The sequence below is a fragment of the Lucilia sericata genome, unplaced genomic scaffold (assembly GCF_015586225.1).
Source record: "Lucilia sericata isolate MDLA Ls3-8-SP2 unplaced genomic scaffold, ASM1558622v1 Contig000033F_arrow, whole genome shotgun sequence".
In the NCBI taxonomy this organism is placed as follows: domain Eukaryota; kingdom Metazoa; phylum Arthropoda; class Insecta; order Diptera; family Calliphoridae; genus Lucilia; species Lucilia sericata.
The window spans coordinates 50,599-72,650 of record NW_023994071.1 but is presented as its reverse complement, the minus strand read 5'-3'; the positions used below and the strand labels follow the sequence as shown (position 1 = coordinate 72,650).

Below are 22,052 nucleotides of genomic sequence, written 5' to 3'. Positions count from 1 at the left end.
CGAGGGGACCAGGTCCATCCAAAAAAACCCTATTTTTTATGGAAAATTCAATTTTGAGCAAAAATTCTCAAATCGCATATCAAATTATAGTGACCTGTTTTATATGACCCAATATGTTCTTAATCATTTTGTAACGGGTTTCGATAACCCCGCCCCTGGTATGGATATAATAGGCAAAAAACCAAAAAATCCCATTTTTGGGATTTTTTAAAACTTTTTTGGGAATTCCGGGATTTCTAATAAGAAAATTCGAAATTTTTATTTAATTTTGGACTTTGAGTAAAAAAATCTACCTAACTGTAAAATTTCATCAAAAAATATTCATAAATAAAATTTTTATTGCAATTTGAAAAATTTGTATCTTCGCAAAAACTGAATAAAAAATATTTTTAATTTTTTTTTTTTTTTTAAAAGTATTCCGCGAATTTTTTAATTTTCAAAATTATATACAGTTTTGAAAAATAGACAAAATTACCTTTCCATTGATATATAACATGCCTACCTAATGTTTTTTAAGTGACAAATTAATTAGGGAAAACTCAACATCTTTTAGAAAATTTACCTAGCACTATTATTTTCATCCATATATGTAACAAATTTAAGAGTTAACCTTATGGATGAAAATAATAGTGCTAGGAAAATCGGGAATATTTGGACCCGCTATTATCAAAAAAACTAAAGTAAGGACGGTAAAAATTTTAAAATTTTAATTTTCAAATGCGAATATCTCCTAAACTATAAGAGATAATTTACTGCTACGACGACATTTTTTATAGTGCTCGATGAGGAGATTCTATATACGAAATTTTTTAAATCGGAACTCAAATGAAGAAATAGGATCGTTTTAAAAATTTAACATAGCCGAGGTGTCCCAATTTGAGAACCCCCAAATTCAAAACCTAAACTCGACAACACCTCCTCTTTGTGCATACCAAATTTCATCAAAATCGGATGAACCGTTTAGAAGTTACCGAATTATTTCCCTCTTTTTTTTTCCTATACCACTGTGCATGCATTCACTTTGCACTACTGCAAAATTTTATTGCTGGATATATTTTAAAAGGAGTAACAGGAACAACATAAATATCATGTAACGTTTAACATGTCGCATTCGAACATGATTAAAATTTCATTACCATTTATAGAAAAATTTTAATGAAAAATATTTTAAATACCATTTAATGAAAATTATATTTTATCATTATATCTTTTATGATAATGGTAATGAATTTTCAAAAACAAATTTAATTAGTATTTATAATTGTGGAAAAAATCTTTTTTAAATTTGATAAGAATTCAGAATTTTTTTTTTGAAGATTCGAGCACAGGTTCGAAAGCTTTTATAACCAGTTCCCAAATTGGCTGAAATTTGGCAGTCATAAGTACATCTGATGACAATACAATAATATGTTCCTAAGTTATGTTCGAAAAATATTTTATGTTTTTAAATTAATCCCTGTATTATAAAAACTAAAAAACAAAATTCCAACTTTTGTTCGAAAATTTTTTGAAGCAGTTAAAACCAATTCTTCTAGTTCGAATGGACTGAAATTTGACATGCATGATTTTCACCTAATGACAATACAATATAATGTTCGGATATTCGAAATTCGAACTAATGTTCGAAAATTTTTAAAATCTGTTAAAATAAACTCAAAATCATGGGGTTTTACAAAAATATTATTTTAGTTTGTTTTGATGCCAGTTTCTTCCATTTTCCAATTTCGAATCTAAAATGTTTTGAAATAATTTTATGGTCATAAACAAATATTTTTTTTCATACCATTTAATAATGGTAATGAAATCGTTCCATTAAAAAGCTTTACAATTATAATGCTAATTAAAAAAAAATAATTATAACTTTTTTCAATTTAATGCTAATGATAAACTACTCCCATGTATGTTAAAATTAAATTTAAAAAAGTATACATATTTTTTGGTAAAATTATAACCATTTTAAGGAGACATCAGTTAACAACAATTTAAAATTAGTCTCATTAAAATACAACCTCAGGTTTCGCTGAAATCGACCATAGAATTGTTGCCCAAAAAAAACTTTTATTTTTGTAGCGTTGTAGCGTTCGAACACCCTGGTTTTTTTAATTATTATATTATATGGCTAATTAAAAGATATAAGTAACGCCTATTGTCAAAATAAAAATTATTTTATTTTGACATTTTTTCACTTAAGTGTGATCGACTGTCGCGTTCTACATTATGGAAATGCTCATATGTTATATGTTCGAACAATTTTCACATAATAGTTTTTGTCACATTACAAGTGTAAATCTATTATGTTCCGTTATTTTTCGTGCAATTTTTCTTTGATATCCACTTTGTTATTAAAGTAATAAATCCGCGTTCGAATTGTTGGTCCAAAAGACAACATTTGTTATTGTCGCATTCGAATTCTAGGCTATTTTTCGGTTATCTTGAAAATTAATAATTGCTCAAAATCAATATTAGCACCATTTATAGGGCTAGTGAAACGCTAGAAGTAAAGACTGTTACCTATACGAAAAAATCGGTTTTATTTTCGCGTTCGACATTATGAAAATGTCCACATGTTCATTCTTACATTATATTGTGTTCAATATACTTAAAATAAGAGGAGCAGGCCCTAAATGTTTAAAGCACATATTGTATGAAAAATTCAATGCTACATACTTATTTCTTTTCATAATATAGACCAGAAAACAAAGAAGGCAAGGAAGGAGATTTAGAAAAATCAAAAGAACAAGAAAACGAAACCGATACCGACAAAAATGAGAAGGAATTGGAAAAAGATAAGGTAAGTACAAATCCATAAAAATATGAAGAGATCACAAAAGTAATTATGTATGTACGAAGTTGCTAATTTTGTTCATTGGGTTGTAAAACTATGTCCTGCAAAAACCGGAATGTTATTGCAAATTACTGTAGAGGTCAAAGACCAAATTCTGCAATATTTGGAAATTTACAGTGTACCATATCTAAATAGCGGTTTTCACTTTTACCCAGCAAAAAAAGTGTGGAAAAAGATGTAGAATTTTCATCACAACTAGTAACCCGAAGTGCTTCAAATTCAGTTGAAAAACCTATAAATTTTACATTAGCGTGTCATTGGAGGGATGTTGTTCATTTTTGACAACTTTGAACTACATCAAATCTTATCTTTAGAAGCTGTAAAAATCCGATATTTGTATGTCAAAAATAAACCACATTCTTTCAATGACACGCTTATGTAAATTTCATTGGTTTTTCATCAAAATTTGAGGTACTTCGAATATGTATGTTGTTTGTAGTGACTTTTCTACAACTCTTTCCTCATTTTTAACTGTTTTCATTTTTAAGGATATGTTTGGTTTATAAAAGCGAAAAGTATGCAATCGCATTTTTAGATGTGATTAAGATGCCATTTGTCGTTTTTGTTGGGTAGTAGTATATTTAATACCCTATTACATTTACACCATTTTTTATAGAAAACGTGAACACCCCTTTGTTGTTCATTGTAAAATAGTTAAAATAGCTGATTTATATTGTTTCGGCGTCAATCCGATATGGTTCAGTGTAAATGCACAAAAAGAACAAAACACAAAGAATTATTAGTTTTATAAAAGGAAAAGATTTGTCTTCCTTTATTTATATATTACCTTAAGCATGTATGCACAACAAGAAGTGCTCTTTAAGGCTTCTATATGACGAATGATAAACAACTACTTTTTTCTAATTATGGAGGCTAACAAAGTTTAAATACAGTTAGCGGTTTACTCGTTGAATTAGTAATACCCAGCAAAAAATAATTGATGTCATACTTTACAAACGACATCTTAATCACATCTAAAAATGCGATTGCATACTTTTCGCTTTTATAAACCAAACATATACTTACAAATTAAAAAACAGTTAAAAATGAGAAAAGAGTTGTAGAAAAGTCACCACAAACAACATATTCGAAGTACTTCAAATTTTGATGAAAAACCAATGAAATTTACATAAGCGTTTCATTGAAAGAATGTGGTTTCTTTTTGACATACAAATATCGGATTTTTACAGCTTCTAAAGACAAGATTAGATGTAGTTCAAAGTTGTCAAAAATGAACAACATCCCTCCAATGACACGCTAATGTAAAATTCATAGGTTTTTCACCTGAATTTGAATCACTTCGGGTTACTAGTTGTGATGAAAATTCTACATCTTTTTCCACACTTTTTTTGCTGGGTAGTTTTCCATCAAAGATGTAAACTAAAGTAGTAAATCATTAGGATTTACGCTTAGAGGAAAAATACCGCAAATAATCGATTTGTACTTAAACATATATTATTACGCAAAAATTAAATTCAATGTTTTGTTATTGCACAAAAATTAACTTCAATGTGAAATTTTAAAGTTTATTAGAAAATCAATGAAATAGAAATAAAACAAAATATAGAATATTTTGTTTTATTTCTGTTATTCATTTAATTATATAGAGCATTATTCAAATAGAGAGTGTTTTTTTCGAATTTTTGAACTTTGGTGTTAAAATGTTCCCAAGTGCCTTAAAGGGTTAATCTACCTTTTTTCACTCTATTTTAAATATCGGACTATATACGATAAATTCCAGTCATTTTTGGTAAAGATGGCCGACAAATAAATATTATTTCGATATGGTACACTAAGAATTCCCTAATATTGCAAAATTTGACCTTTGGGTTAAGAATGTCAGATTTTAATAAAACGGATATATATTTTGTAGTATCTAGACTATAATACTCTGATAATACTTTCTTTAAAATTTGTTACAGTAAAGAATTAATACGTATTCTCTAAAATATTACAAAAAATTCGATTTTCCCGAAATCCGCCGAGTTCGATTCGCAGGTACAGCTAAACTGTAAGAAATATTGATCTAGTTTTTTTTACCGTTTAATAGCCTATCTATTGACAATAAATCCCCATGAGATCTCCTAAAAATTTTGAAATTTTGAAATTAGTTAGTTTGAAACCGCCGTTGAAAAAATCAAACTTTTTTGACCATAGCTGAGAAGAGGTTTGAGTTATCTTATAAGGGCAAAAACTAATATTCGAGTAATTATAGATATATTTTAAGTAACAAAAATCTTTTTTGGGATATACCCAAAAAAAGTATATTTTTTTTTGTCACATTTTGAATTCATACGCTGCACAGTGATATAGGAAAAAAAAAAAGAGGGAAATAATTCGGTAACTTCTAAACGGTTAATCCGATTTTAATTATAATTCCGATTTTAATAATAATTTTAATTTGGACCTTATAGGCCAACCAGGGGCCCGGCGGGGGGTCCTCAAATTAGGACACCTCGGCTATGTTAAATTTTTAAAACGATCCTATTTCTTCATTTGAGTTCCGATTTAAAAAAAATTTCGTATATAGAATCTCCTCATCGAGCACTATAAAAAATGTCGTAGTAGCAGTAAATTATCTCTTATAGTTTAGGAGATATTCGCATTTGAAAATTAAAATTTTTAAATTTTTACTAAGGACTTTAGTTTTTTTTTAATATAGCGGGTCCAAATATTCCCGATTTTCGCCATTTTTTTTATTCGCTTAACAACAAGTTTATATATCAAGCAGTGAAAGAATTATGTAAAAATCATGACTGAGTCCAAAGTTATAGGCATTTTAATTTAAAAAATAAAAAAAAACTATTTTTTGTCATTTTTTTGGGAAAAAAGTATCTTTTTCTTTTTAAGTTATCTAAAAAGTTTCTAAGAAGATGTATATAGAATTAATACTTTTTGGAAAGCTGACTTTACATAAAGTACGATAAATGAAACAAAACCTAAAAATTTTTGATACCGAGGGGACCAGGTCCATCCAAAAAAACCCTATTTTTTATGGAAAATTCAATTTTGAGCAAAAATTCTCAAATCGCATAGTCGATATCAAATTATAGTGACCTGTTTTATATGACCCAATATGTTCTTAATCATTTTGTAACGGGTTTCGATAACCCTGCCCCTGGTATGGATATAATAGGCAAAAAACCAAAAAATCCCATTTTTGGGATTTTTAAAACTTTTTTGAGAATTCCGGGATTTCTAATAAGAAAATTCGAAATTTTTATTTAATTTTGGATTTTGAGTAAAAAAATCTACCTAACTGTAAAATTTCATCAAAAAATATTCATAAATAAAATTTTTATTGCAATTTGAAAATTTTGTATCTTCGCAAAAACTGAATAAAAAACATTTTTTAATTTTTTTTAAAAAAAGTATTCCGGGGATTTTTTAATTTTCAAAAATTATATACAGTTTTAAAAAATAGACAAAATTACCTTTCCATTGATATATAACATGCCTACCTAAGTGACAAATTAATTAGGGAAAACTCAACATCTTTTAGAAAATTTACATAGCACATTACAAATTGCAATAAAAATTTTATTTATGAATATTTTTTGATGAAATTTTACAGTTAGGTAGATTTTTTTACTCAAAATCCAAAATTAAATAAAAATTTCGAATTTTCTTATTAGAAATCCCGGAATTCCCAAAAAAGTTTTAAAAAATCCCAAAAATGGGATTTTTTGGTTTTTTGCCTATTATATCCATACCAGGGGCGGGGTTATCGAAACCCGTTACAAAATGATTAAGAACATATTGGGTCATATAAAACAGGTCACTATAATTTGATATCGACTATGCGATTTGAGAATTTTTGCTCAAAATTGAATTTTCCATAAAAAATAGGGTTTTTTTAGATGGACCTGGTCCCCTCGGTATTAAAAATTTTTAGGTTTTGTTTCATTTATCGTACTTTATGTAAAGTCAGCTTTCCAAAAAGTATAAATTCTATATACATCTTCTTAGAAACTTTTTAGATAACTTAAAAAGAAAAATATACTTTTTTCCCAAAAAAATGACAAAAAATCGCCTTTTTTTTATTTTTTAAATTAAAATGCCTATAACTTTGGACTCAGTCATGATTTTTACATAATTCTTTCAGTGCTTGATATATAAACTTGTTGTTAAGCGAATAAAAAAAATTGCGAAAATCGGGAATATTTGGACCCGCTATTATCAAAAAAACTAAAGTAAATGCGAATATCTCCTAAACTATAAGAGATAATTTACTGCTACGACGACATTTTTTATAGTGCTCGATGAGGAAATTCTATATACGAAATTTTTTTTAAATCGGAACTCAAATGAAGAAATAGGATCGTTTTAAAAATTTAACATAGCCGAGGTGTCCTAATTTGAGGACCCCCCGCCGGGCCCCTGGTTGGCCTATAAGGTCCAAATTCAAAACCTAAACTCGACAACACCTCCTCTTTGTGCATACCAAATTTCATTAAAATCGGATTAACCGTTTAGAAGTTACCGAATTATTTCCCTCTTTTTTTTTTCCTATACCACTGTGCGCTGTTTGACACGTTAAAGTCCTGGGGAATTTCCAATAACTTTTAAAGTTTTCAAGCAATTTTTGGGTTTTATATCATTCTGAAATGCTTACGATTCCTTTACAATAAAGTTCAAAATTTATTACTAAATGGCAAAATTTGAGTAAAAACTGAAAAAAATCGATATTTTACCCCTGTAAATGCACTTGAAAACTTCAAAGCCGTTACGGCAACTGTTAACGTTATCCTATCAGCCTATTTTTTTGCATGACATAGTTTTACAACCCAAAGAATAATTCTAGAGGGGGGACGGGCAAAATTTGCAACTTCGTTTTTGGAGCACTCTAATGTACATACAAACTGAGTATTTTTTATACCCGTCATCAAATAAGATCGAACAAAAACAGAGGCCTGAAATTCTCCACAAATATTTTTTATTGATGTAGGTTGCTTGGTATTGAAGATGGACAGTATCGTACAACCGAAGCTAAATTTCAATTTATTTCATTCTCCGACTCTACATTACTTTAGCTATAGCAAAATAAAAGAAACAACAACAAGAACTCTAAACAAAACACAAAAAAAAAATACACAACGCAATGAAACCAACACACATCCAAGCATACGTTTTTTCCAATAAGCAATGTTGCTGTTTTTTTTTATCAAAGCAAGCAACAAATTGTGTTTTTTAGGGCGGGATTTTCTGATAAAGATAATCTACATTCTTTGCTTAAACTTAGTTTAATCTATATTTTGTGTTTTTCAGTAATTAGTTACGTTACATATAATCTTAGTTTAACTGAGTGTTATTGGCCAATTAAACCTAAGTTATAAATGAGAAAACACACTCAACAAAAACAATAAAATAATCAATTCGGAAGAAAAAAACTTAATTTTTTAAGTAAATAGTAGTTTTTTTATTTGTTTTATCAATATTATTATAGTTTTAAATGTTTATTTTAATTTTTTCTAAAATTTTTAATTTTACAAAAGTAATATTTTCAAAAATCATTTGTTCATTGTTTATGTTTTTGACTGAAAAGTTGGCAGTACTGACAAAGTTAACTGTTCTTAAATCCATAACCGAAAAACACAATCATCGGTTAAAGTTCGAGTTCCGAGTTTAATCTAACATCAAGTTAAGCCTAGTTTAACTGAGTAGTAAGAAACCAGTCCTCAGATTGTCTCAGATTTTTGCTCATATCTCCTTCCTATTTTTGCTTTAATAGGAAACTTCTCGTAAGAATGTCTGACAGAATTATTGAAGATTGGGATCCCGAAGATATCTGGGTCTTCAGATTTCAACAGACAGACATTGCATACATACTTTATAGGGTCGAAAAATTATATTGTGGAAATTACAAACGGAATGACAAACTTATATATACTAGGGGACTTTTCGGGATTTTACGGGATTACATAAGTTTAATTATTTTAAATATAAAAATCTTTAAATCTTCATGTTTTTTTTAGAATCTCATAATTTATGAAACTTTTTAACTAAATACTTCCTAAATAAAAATAAATCTAAAGTTCCGAAATTACCGTAAGCACTTTTTAAAAGCGCATACTGTTCCGTGTGAACTAATAATTATAACAGAGCCAAATTCAATTATTCGATCAGGATCTTTTCTAAATATTTTGAATTTTACACAAATACATATTAGTTTTGGAATATAACATATTAGTAGTATTTATTTAAAATTGTATGTACATTCAGAACAAGGAAATTTACCTTTACCGGTATCACTTAGATTTGCAGAAAGTTTGAAGTTTGTATTCGACTGTGCCGAAATTAAAACCCACCTTCAAAAACTTGTATTGATATTAATATGAGCATCAATGTGATTTTCAAAGGAGGTTCTATTAGGTTTTCTTGTGTCAATTTTGGTCCGAATTTTGCAGATTAAATAGAATTAGTCTTGGGTGCCCCGGTATTCTAGCTGGTAGTGTGCTAGCCTGTAAGTCTGGGGGTTGTAGATTCGATTCCCATCAGAGACTCTGGTCGGGCGTATGATCATCGTTACCCTGCTCGGTAAATTAGGTTAGAATATAATTTGTAATTGTATTGTAATAGAAAAATAAATAATAAATAGAATGAAGGTTCTAGCTCGTGTTTTCAACTTACAGACACATTTCAATGTTTTAAAAACGAAATTAGTAAATCAATTTCCTTTCCCTTTTCCCTCTTACTTAAGAGATTCACCCAAACACTATGTGTTTGGAATCATACCACTTTAAAAAATAAAAGGATTAAATATGTATAAAATTAGCTGTGATGAATTTTGTTGTGCATAAGTCAAATATAAAATAAGATCGTAATTTTCAAAGTTATGAAAATTATGGCTCAAAAAAGAAAATAACAATTTTTTTTGAAAGAAATCCCGGGATTCGTTTTGAAAAACCCCGGGTTTCGGGATATTCTAATCCCGAAAATATCCCGCGATTTATTTTGGCAAATCCCGTTATTTTCGGGATTGGCATCCCTAGTATAGACCCTTCCCACGACTTTAAATTCACAAGACATGCTAGGATGGTGTGTATGTAAGATTCGGTACAAACTAATATTACACTTTTACTTCTTTGTTATGGCAGTGAAGCAAAACCATACAACAAATCCATCAGTTGTTTTAAATTTTTGTATGAAAATTGTGGTCTATACACTGGTGTAAGAGCAAAACAATATTTATTTAGTTTTAGAATTGTGGAGATAGACAAAAGTTAACACCCGATATCTCGGAGATCACATCAAATATCGTGAAATTATATAAAATCTACTCCTAACTCAATTTTTTTAAAATGTTCGGTGGGTTAAACCAATAATATACTGACGATATGTATATCCGTTATGTTTTTAGCTGGGTTTAAATTAAATTAAGGATTTATTATCTTTAGAGCTAATTAAAAGCTAAATATGTTTTCAATTCATTTAAGGTTTGAGATCTTGAAAAAGCCTGCTAGTGTAGCGTTTATATTAATATTTGTAATAATATGTCTTTATGTTTCTTATTCATAATATTTCTATTAATTATAATTTGTATTATTTTTTAGACAACCGAGAAAGAGATATCTGAAGAAAATAAGGACAAAGATGAATCAAAGTGAAGATAAAAAATTATAACTTCTGTAAAGGAAAAGCATTTATTATACATTTACCTACTGCATTAAATAATTGGAGCATTATATATATATATTTATATATATTATTATATATAAATATATTATTATATTTATATATATTGAATTAGCATAAAATTATAAAAAATATACTCATAAGAAACATTATTAGTTAAAAGCAAACTTCTGACGATTGAAGATGATTCATAATTTATCAATTTCGTAAAAATTGTATGTTATCCATAATGATCACAAAAAACATGAAATGGCATTAATATATTTATTTCATAAAAATAATCATAATCGTGTGCAAATATTATATTTTAATTTTTATTTAACGTTAAGGTATTTTATACAATATTAATTTTTTTGTTTTTTTATTAGTGTCTTTTTAAATATAATTATTTAGGTATTAATATACATACACCTTTCTAAATTTCACCTGTAATTTTTAAATTCCATTCCGCACGAACCACATATTTTAAAATGCTCAAACTGCAAAATTCATTATAAAACATATACGTATAATTAATATATTTGCAGAATTTATACATACATACATGTGTATTGTAACAACACACTAGATCGTTAATAAGTTTTCATACATAAATAGATATAAAGAGTACACCGACATACATATATTTCATCATCACATTACGGACATGTAGATTAATACAAGTTTGTTTATGAATTAAAAATAATAAAGTTATGTTGTAAGATTTTTTATTATAAATATTTGTATTGTAGTTCAGTGTTTTATATAAAAAACATATAACAAAAATATACCTTATATATAATGATAAATAAAAACAGCTTTCTAATAAACATATTGAAGAATGTTTTTAATTTTCCATACGCATTCTATACTGTACAATTAGAGCTACTACTCGGCCTACTTATCTAAACTCGTTTTTCCGTAATGCCCTGTCCAAAATTTTAAGATACAGTGTAGGTCAAAACATATTGTACATATGTAAGTAACATGTTACATACTTATTTATGGAATCAAATTATTTTTTCCTTATAAAGAAAAATTAGATTCCTAAAAATTGAACTCGAATATTTATAGCTAGGTATAGCCAGTGTGCTTCGTTACCCTCGTATCGTAATGGAAAATAAAATAAATATTATTGTAAATGTATATATGTATATCTGCGATATCAAAAAGTCCCCTTTTATAGATTTTCATACTTGCTTTCTAGATTTAATATTGAAAGTCTATGAAAGTCCCTTTCAATAAGGACCCTATAAGTTTGTTTTATGATACTATTCTCAATATTACAGGAAATTCAAAGAATGCAGTTAAAAAACGAAAAAGATTTCCAATAAATCGAATGATGCATGTTTAATTTTCAATCGTTTTCAATGTTTTTAGGTTCAATATTATAGAAAATTGGAATATTTTAGAAAACTTAAAAAGTACCAGTTGAAGTACGAAAAAGTACCAAAAGACCTCCTTTATTTAATTTCATGTTCCTAAGTTCAATATTATAGAAAACTTGAAAAGTACCATTTTAAATTTTCATTTACTCAAGTCTCTGATTGCCTAGTTTTATGTTTCTAAGTTCATTATAATAGAAAACTCAAAAAGTACCGGGTTATACAGGCTTAGTTTCATGTTTCTAGGTTCAATTTACTGCGGGATCTAGATGCTTAATTTCATGTTTCTTTGTTCAATATTATAGAAAGTTCAAAAAGTTCCTTTTGAAGAAAGAAAAAATATCAAAAAGTCCCCTTTTATAGGTTTTCACTACGGTCAATAGGAACAGAGTGGGTTCCACCACCCGTAAGAACGGTGCAAACCATACTGGCAGTATTGGCCAAACAGAATGGTAGTCTTCTTACAGACCAATGGAGATATATGATCTCACTGGTATGTAAGGAGAATACTGGCAAGGACTTACGATTCGCTGTGGATCGTAAGTCCTTAGAAGTCCTATGCTATGTTTGGTCTTGGCACTGTCAGGTTCCGGTACCCGAAACATGACAGAACCAAAAAATTGGCTAATGGTGCAGATAAACCTGCATCACTGTGAAGCAGCTTCAGCCGATCTAGTAACCTTCCTTATCGATTCACAGACGGACGTGGTTCTTATCCAGGAACCTTGGATTAACAACAATAAGGTTCTTGGTTTAAGGGTCAAAGGTTACACCTTATTTGTCCCGTCTTCCGAGGACAAGGTAAGGACTTGTGTTCTGGCAAAGAATGAATTAGGTTTTCTCATTTCTCATTCTTTTAGTCGCCAAGGGTAACTACCTTGTCGTGATGCGAGGGCTTAAGTACACATCGTGACTAGAGCTTACTGTGACTAATGCTTCGGTATCCAGCCACAGGAAGTTATGGTTTCAAAGAAGTGTATAACTAAAGGTTACTCATCTTGTCAAGATGAGTGAGTGTGGTATGTGTCTGTCAATCCTACTTCCTTCTATCATGACATAGATGATACGCTATGTTATTCGATTTGGCTCTTTGAGCAGTAAGGGCTTTACCGTTAGACATAGCGTTATATAGGCACTTTTAAGGTCAAGGTGAGTGGTAGCAGTGCCGAGGGCAGAGATACAAGCCGAGACGGCTCAAATCGGCGGCGGCTGGCCGCCGGTAATATTTTGCAAGCCGCGCCGCCGCCGACTTCTTTCGGCTCAAAAGCTAAGCCGGCTTAAACGTAGCCGCTGATAAAGATTAGAATCACACATGTATTTCAGAACATAATTTCACCAAATTGAACGGAGTTGCCACTATTTTAAATTCTTATGGCAAATTGAAAAGTGTTGCCACACAATATTGTGCTAATATTAAAATAGTGAAAACTATTATAAATGTCCATTTTCTGCAGAAAAAAAAACTTATATAGAGACAGGTTTCTATGTAACAGACTATTATACAAAGATTTTTCAATATAATAAACCTTATAAGGTCAATTTCTAAGGAAAAAGTTAAATTGAGCCGACAATTTAGCCGCCGCCGATATTTTCTGTAATAAGCCGCCGCCGCCGACCCAAAATTGTTGCGCCGCCGCCACCGATCACTTCGCATCGGCTTGTATCTCTGGCCGAGGGCCTGGATGGCTAGCCAGTGCATAAAGAGGCTAGTTGCTAACAGCTCCCCTCAGCGTCATGGTAAAACGCTGTTGTAATGTAGTTGCCTAGTCCACGTACGCCGTCACTGCGTGGATCGTCCGTCTGTACGTGCATACTCGTGGGATTCAAAATAGAAGAACCAAAGATAAAAACAAAAAAGGATGAGAGTAGGGACACGACGGAAGGGGTGGTCGACCTGTTAGGGAGAGACAATCCGGACGTCACTGCCAACGAGGATAATGGGGAGTTGGACAGTACATGGGAGGACGGTGACGTTACCCTTACTGACCTCCATGCCAGAATTGTTGAGCATGAAGGACAGGTACTGACCGACTTAGACGTGGAGGGTCTTCTGGAGGTGTCAAGTGACTCCTTTGGTGAAACGAGTGCCACACAGAAGCTGGGTAATTTATCTCTGTCTGACGAAGAGCTTGCTGACAGTCAGACTGTTAAGTAACATCCCCTGCTAAAGAGGCCAAGAGGATCCAAAGGGGACATTTGGGAGAAGACCGTCCACAGGTCGTTCGGCAAGTAGCCGTGGAGGAGAAACCAAGTGCCCCTCCACGAGATATTAATTATACAGGCCGAACGAAGGAGGAGAAGGCTAGGAACGGGACTTTGAGGTCTCTCGCCTTTCTGTCTAAGAAGGCAAAGGCTGATTCTTCAAAGTTCTCGTCAAGGGAGAGGCTCCTGCTCAGAAGGCACCGACAAAGCGTCGCTAAATTCGAGAGAATATACGGCCCCGTTGGTGACGTTCTGGGTTGGTCCACTCCCTGGAGACAACAGGTGGATGCTGCAATCAACCCGACTAACACTCAAAAGAGTGATGGGTCGATAGCAACATCAACCTGCAGTCTGCCGAAAGGCAAAGAGGGTGGTATCCCGGAAACCAATGCGCTCATGTCTTCGGAGCGAGCTGCGGAGGTCAAAGGTCTACCACCCAAAAACCCTAGCAAGGTGGACACGACACCAGGTAAGGTAAAGAGGACCGGTAAACTTCCGGCCCGCTCTCCTACTGACCTCCGCAAGAACGTCAGTAAGGGAAAGGGCTCCGGTAGTGACCGACCCTCCAAACCAGTGGTGTCAAAGTCACCTAGCACAAAGATGAGGTCTGGTCCATCCCCGGCTGGCGCTCCTAAAGGTCCCGTAAGGAGACAATTAAGAGAGCCAGATCTGGTGATGATCAACCCTCTTCATCCAGTAAGAAGGTGAAGAAGTCAACCAGCCTAGATGTATGCCTTCAAGTGGCAGTCATTGATCGGAATGATCCAGATAGGATGATCAGTACCGATTTCTGGCAATCAATTGAAGGTAGGCTGATTGATGAAATCGCCATCTTTGAGGGTGAGTCGGAGGATGTATCCTTCAATGGTGCAGACTGGGTTAAGGGCGTGAAGGTTGTCAATTGCGGAAACAAGAACTCCTTGGAATTCTTAAAATCGGCAATTGGCAAATGTAGCGACATTAACCCAGCAGCAAAGCTTGAGGTGATACAAGCTTCCGAACTGCCACTACGGTCAATAGTAACAGTGTGGATTCCACCACCCGTAAGAACGGTGCAAACCATACTGGCAGTATTGCCCAAACAGAATGGTAGACTTCTTACAGACCAATGGAGACATGTGAACTCACTGGTTTGTAAGGAGAAAACTGGCAAGGACTTTCGATTCGCAGTGGATCGTAAGTCCTTAGAAGTCCTGGATGAGATGGGGGGGTTGCTAAATTTGGTCTTGGCACTGTCAGGTTCCGGTACCCGAAACATGACAGAACCAAAGAAGTTGCTAGTGGTGCAGATAAACCTGCATCACTGTGAAGCAGCTTCAGCCGATTTAGTAACCTTCCTCATCGATTCACAGACGGACGTGGCCCTTATCCAAGAACCTTGGATTAACAACAATAAGGTTCTTGGTTTAAGGGTCAAAGGTTACACCTTATTTGTCCCGTCTTCCGAGGACAAGGTAAGGACTTGTATCCTGGCAAAGAATGAATTAGGTTTTCTCATTTAATCCATAGACAATGTCAACGAGTTATCAAGATTCCGACGGATATTATCTAAGGACCCAAGGGTCATAGGGTATATCCAAAGGAGTGATAACTCATGGACTGAGTCTAGCTCTGAGACCCTAGCTCTGCTAATGGAAACACATTTTCCGGGTTGTCTTGCAACTGAAGATGTGGTTGACGACCAACGGGACTTCGAGTCTGTGGCGCCAAGTAGCACCTACAGTTGCATAGAGGAGATAGTCACTAGGGAAAAGCTAGTATGGGCGGTTAATTCATTCGACCCCTTCAAGTCACCGGGGCCGGATGGTATATTTCCAGCTCTACTAAAGAACTTGCCTCAGGACGCTATATCTCTTCTGATGAAGATTTTTAAGAGATGCCTTGGTAGTAGGTATTTACCAAAGAGGTGGAGGGAGGTTAGGGTTATTTTCATACCCAAGGCCGGTAAGGTAAGCCACTCAAAGCCAAAGGATTTTAGACCTATCAGCCTGTCTTCTTTTCTTTTGAAGACACTTGAGAGACTGATAGATCTACATCTAAGGAACAATATTGATACTCGTCTCATTAGTGGCGCTCAACATGCCTACCTTAAGGGTAAATCTGTTGAGAGTGCACTGCATGAGGTGGTAAGTTGTGTTGAGCACGGCTTGAAGAATAAGTATTATACTCTGGCTGCGTTTTTGGACATTGAGGGAGCCTTCAATAATATAAGGATTGAGGCTATTAGAGATTCGCTTATAGGGCTCGGAGTTCAGGACTTCCTGGTGAGTTGGATAGTCTGTATGCTTAGCAGTAGAATTATTAACTCGACCCTAGGGGATCATTGCATTAGGAGAAGGGTTACCAGGGGGACACCACAGGGAGGTGTTTTATCTCCTCTTCTGTGGCTACTAGCGGTTAACGGTATCCTAAGGCTATTTGAATCTAAGGGTAGGAAGATAGTTGCCTATGCGGACGACGTGGTGATACTGGTCAAAGGAAAATTTCTATCCACGATCAGTGACATCATGGAGACTGCATTAGGTGAACTCTCGCTATGGGCGAAAGATAAGGGACTGGGTGTTAATCCTTGTAAAACGGAACTGGTACTATTTACCAGAAGGTATAAGGTAGACAATTTCAGATTGCCAAAGTTAGATGGCGTCGAATTAGGTTTATCTAGAGGAGCTAAGTATTTAAGGATCTTCCTTGATAGCAAGCTGTCATGGAAGGAAAATACTCAGGAAAGAATGAAAAAGGGTCTCAATGCCTACTACACATGCAAGAATTCCATAGGGAAGAATTGGGGTCTGCAACCAGATATGGTAAATTGGATTTACACATCGGTTGTCAGGCCTATTCTAACTTATGGTTGCATTGTCTGGTGGGAGACATTGAGAAAGGACAGTTACAGGAAGTTGCTCAATAAAGCTCAAAGGTGTGCCTCCATTGGCATTACTGGTGCCATTAGAAGTACTCCGCAAGCGGCCTTGGACATCATTCTGAACCTGTCACCTATAGAACATTTTGTATCGGGTGTGGCGGCTAGGAATCTACTAAGACTCTACGAGTCTTCGTTAGTGAAACCCTCGCGCGACAATCATACAAAAATTTTGTACGAAGTAGGTCTGCTTGATCAGGGTAATTCCCTTCACGGAATTACGGACTATGATATTACGACTCTAGACTTCGGGGAAACACCTTTGATAGAATTTCCAACTAGGGATGATTGGCTTGTATCCGATAGACTGTTTGGAGGGTGTGCAGTTTTCACTGACGGGTCCAAGATGGATACCGGCACGGGTGCCGGTGTCTATATCGCTGATATCAACATAAAACGGTCATTCAGACTCCCTGACGAATGTAGTGTCTTCCAAGCAGAGATCCTAGCGATCTGGAAAGCGACGGAACTGATTCGGAATCATATCGATCCGGGGTTGGTTGTGACAATTTATGTTGATAGTCAAGCTGCTCTTAGAGCATTGGATTGTCACACGGTACACTCGCACCTAGTTGTAGATTGCAGAAATGCCCTTAGGGACATTATGAGACTGTTTGTCATTAGATTGTGTTGGGTGCCAGGGCACTGTAATGTGCATGGTAATGAGGTTGCGGACGAACTAGCTAGATTAGGTTCGAACCTTGATATAGATGACAGGGAAAGGATGGTTAAACCACCCATTTGTCACTATAATAGGTTGATATTCGAAAGAATACGTGATATCATTAACCAGTCCTGGAATAGTAGATTGGATTGCAAAATATCAAAGGCCCTGTGGCCAAAACTTGATATGGGTGCTACCAAAATACTTATAGGACTGGACAGACGCAGTCTAAGGGTTCTGATAGGGATTCTAACTGGACACTGCTCAGTTAGAACCTTTGTTAGTAAGTGGGACAGTAGTGTACCGGACTATTGCAGGTTATGCGAGGATGAGGAGGAAGTAGAGACGATCGAGCATATTATTTGCCAGTGTCCTAGGATACAGAACCTCAGGTTGAAATGGCTAGGGAATAGGTTCCATGGCGAACTGGGGGAAATTGCGGGACTTAACCCTCGCAGTCTACTAGGTTTTGTCAAGGGAATTAGTCACTTCTTTAACTGGGCTTTATAGGGGGACATGGATTTTCTTTATTATATATATATATATAATTATTTACTTATCTGTTATTTAATTATCTATTAATATGACCTCTTTACCATTTTCTTTCATTCTTGTGTTGTGGTAGCGTTTTTGACTTCTCTGTTTTTGAATCTCCACTCTCTACATATTTTCTTTTCTATTTTCTTTTCTATTTTCTTTTCTATTTTCTTTTCTATTTTCTTTCATTCTTGTGTTGTGGAAGTGTTTTTGGCTTCTATGTTTTGAATCTTCACTTCTTGAAGGGAATCACAATGGACCTTATGGTCTCCGAGTGGATATACACCGTTTTTACGGTGTATAACCCTTCTTAACCTAACCTAGGAGCGGTGACATAACCGTAATAAACAGAGGAGCCAAAGGTAGGCGTACGCTCACACTGGCTTCAATTATATGCCGTACGATGCGACTGACCCACCCGGCTCTGAGGTGCGTGGGCTGACGGCATATGCGAGAAGAAAAAGTGCGATCCCTGTGATGGGCTGTGATGCCCATGCTCAGCATTGCTAATGGGGCATCTGGGATAGGGAGGCAGTTATAGATTTAACTTTAATTAACCGTTTAGAAGATCACGTTATGGATTGGAAGATTGCAACGGATTGTTCATTTTCGGACCATAGTCGCATTACCTTCACACTGGATTTTGTCTTGGCTAGGAGTCCACCTTTTAGGGATCCTAGGAAAACAAATTGGGGAACCTTTAATGATAGGGTAGAGTCTGTGTTGGCACAACGGGCCTTGTGCGATTTGTTGCCAATTGATTTAGAGGGGGTTGTGAACGAGTTCACAGACTTACTTAAGGGAAGCTATGTGCTATCTTGTCTGGTTACTTTCCCGGGCAAAAGAGATCAACCTAAGTGGTGGACCAAGGAACTTAGAATTCAAAGGTCGACTGTTAGTAAATTGTTCAACAGGGCCAAGCTTACAGGTCAAGCAATTGACTGGAACAATTATAAAATGAGTTTCAATAAGTATAAAGCTGATCTCAAAAGGGCTAATAGGATTTCATGGTCCCAGTACTGTGAATCCATTGACAATGTTAACGAGTTATCAAGATTCCGACGGATATTATCTAAGGACCCAAGGGTCATAGGGTATATCCAAAGGAGTGATAACTCATGGACTGAGTCTAGCTCTGAGACCCTAGCTCTGCTAATGGAAACACATTTTCCGGGTTGTCTTGCAACCGAAGATGTGGTTGACGACCAACGGGACTTTGAGTCTGTGGCGCCAAGTAACACCTACAGTTGCATAGAGGAGATAGTCACTAGGGAACAGCTAGTATGGGCGGTTAATTCATTCGACCCCTTCAAGTTGTATGGTCCGGATGGCATATTTCCAGCTCTACTAAAGAACTTGCCTCAGGACGCTACTGGAGATTTTTAGGAGATGCTTTGGTAGTAGGTATTTACCAAAAAGGTGGAGGGAGGTTAGGGTTATTTTCATACCCAAGGCCGGTAAGACAAGCCACTCAAAGCCAAAGGATTTTAGACCTATCAGCATGTCTTCTTTTCTTTTGAAGACACTTGAGAGACTGATAGATCTACATCTAAGGAACAATATTGATACTCGCCTCATTAGTGGCGCTCAGCATGCCTACCTCAAGGGTAAATCTGTTGAGAGTGCACTGCATGAGGTGGTAAGTTGTGTTGAGCATAGCTTGAAGAATAGGTATTATACTCTGGCTGCGTTTTTGGATATTGAGGGAGCCTTCAATAATATAAGGATTGATGCTATTAGGGAGTCGCTTATAGGGCTCGGAGTTCTGGACTTCCTGGTGAGTTGGATAGTCTACATGCTTAGCAGTAGAATTATTCACCGCTATTCTGCATTTCGATTACGTTTACGCATTCAGTTACGCTACGATCGAAAAAAATGTATTCCAATAAAAAACTGAATCGAAATGCAGAATACCAAAGTTGCCAAATGTAGAAAATTTCGATTCGAAATGCAGAGTAGGGGCGATTAACTCGACCATAGGGGATCATTGCATTAGGAGAAGGGTTACCAGGGGGACAACACAGGAGGGTGTTTTATCTCCTCTTCTGTGGCTACTAGCGGTTAACGGTATCCTAAGGCTATTTGAATCTAAGGGTAGGAAGATAGTTACCTATGCGGACGACTTGGTGATACTGGTCAAAGGAAAATTTCTATCCACGATCAGTGACATCATGGAGACTGCACTAGTTGAACTCCCATTATGGGCGAGAGATAAGGGACTGGGTGTTAATCCTTGTAAAACGAAACTGGTACTATTTACCAGGTATAAGGTGGACAATTTCAGATTGCCAAAGTCAGATGGCCTCGAATTAGGTTTATCTAGAGAAGCTATGTATTTAGGGATTTTCCTTGATAGCAAGCTGTCATGGAAGGACAATACTCAGGAAAGAATGAAAAAGGGTCTCAATGCCTACTACACATGCAAGAATTCCATAGGAATAAATTGGGGTCTGCAACTAGATATGGTAAATTGGATTTACACATCGGTTGTCAGGCCTATTCTAACTTATTGTTGCATTGTCTGGTGGGAGACATTGAGAAAGGACAGTTACAGGAAGTTGCTCAATAAAGCTCAAAGGTGTGCCTCCATTGGCATTACTGGTGCCATTAGAAGTACTCCACATCATTATGAACCTGTCACCTATAGAACATTTTGTAGCGGGTGTGGCGGCTAGGAATCTACTAAAACTCTACGAGTCTTACTCGAGTACTCCACATCATTCTGAACCTGTCACCTATAGAACATTTTGTAGCGGGTGTGGCGGCTAGGAATCTACTAAAACTCTACGAGTCTTCGTTAGTCAAACCTTCGCGCGACAATCATACAACAATTTTGTACGAAGTAGGTCTGCTTGATCAGGGCAACTCCCTTCGCGGAATTACGGATTATGATATCACGACTCTAGACTTCGGGGAAACACCTTTGATAGAATTTCCAACTAGGGATGATTGGCTTGTATCCGATAGACTGTTTGGTGGGTGTGCAGTTTTCACTGACGGGTCCAAGATGGATACCGGCACGGGTGCCGGTGTCTATATCGCTGATATCAACATAAAACGGTCTTTCAGACTCCCTGATTTATCACTATAATAGGTTGATAGGAAGAGTAGATTGGATTGCAAAATATCGAAGGCCCTGTGGCCAAAACTTGATATGGGTGCTACCAAAATACTTATAGGACTGGATAGACGCAGTCTAAGGGTTATGATAGGGATTCTAACTGGACACTGCTCAGTTAGAACCTTTGTCAGTAAGTGGGACAGTAGTAGAAGATGAGGAGGAAGTAGAGACGATCGAGCATATTATTTGCCAATGTCCTAGGATACAGAACCTCAGGCTGAAATGGCTTGGGAATAGGTTCCATGGCGAACTGAGGGAAATTGTGGGACTTAACTCTCGCAGTCTACTAGGTTTTGTCGAAGGACTTCGTCACTTCTTTGACTGGGCTTTATATGGAGACATGGATTTTCTCTATTATATATAACTAGCTATACCCAGTGTGCTTCGCTACCCTCATCGTAATGGAATAAAATAAATATTATTGTAAATGTATATATATCTGCAATATCAAAAAGTCCCCTATTTAAATTTATGTTTATATATTCAATATTTTAGAAAACTCAAAAAGTACCAATGAAGTACGAAAAAGTAACAAAAGACCTCTTTTATTTAATTTCATGTTCCTAAGTTCAATATTATAGAAAATTAAAAAAGTACCAGTTGAAGAACGAAAAATTACCAAAGGCTCCACATGGTTAATTTCATGTTATAAAAAACACAAAAAGTACCTTTTGAAGAACGAAAAATTACCAAAAAGTCCTCTCTTATATGTTCTCACTTACTCCGGGCTCTACGTACTTAATTTAATGATTCTAGGTTCAATA

At 34.9% G+C, this 22,052-nt stretch overlaps 1 protein-coding gene across 2 annotated transcripts in view; it reads left to right on the top strand.

The window, feature by feature from the left end:
- The window catches only part of LOC119612114 (failed axon connections), a 35,761-nt gene extending 24,546 nt beyond the window's left edge, over nucleotides 1-11,215 (top strand). For both annotated transcript variants that reach the window (XM_037967850.1, XM_037967858.1), the window contains exons 4-5: nucleotides 2,689-2,791; nucleotides 10,399-11,215. In XM_037967850.1, coding sequence (XP_037823778.1) covers nucleotides 2,689-2,791; nucleotides 10,399-10,452 — 157 coding nt within the window. In that variant the 3' untranslated portion in view covers nucleotides 10,453-11,215. The remainder of the gene's footprint in view (nucleotides 1-2,688; nucleotides 2,792-10,398) is intronic.
- The last annotated feature ends 10,837 nt before the right edge of the window (nucleotides 11,216-22,052 follow it).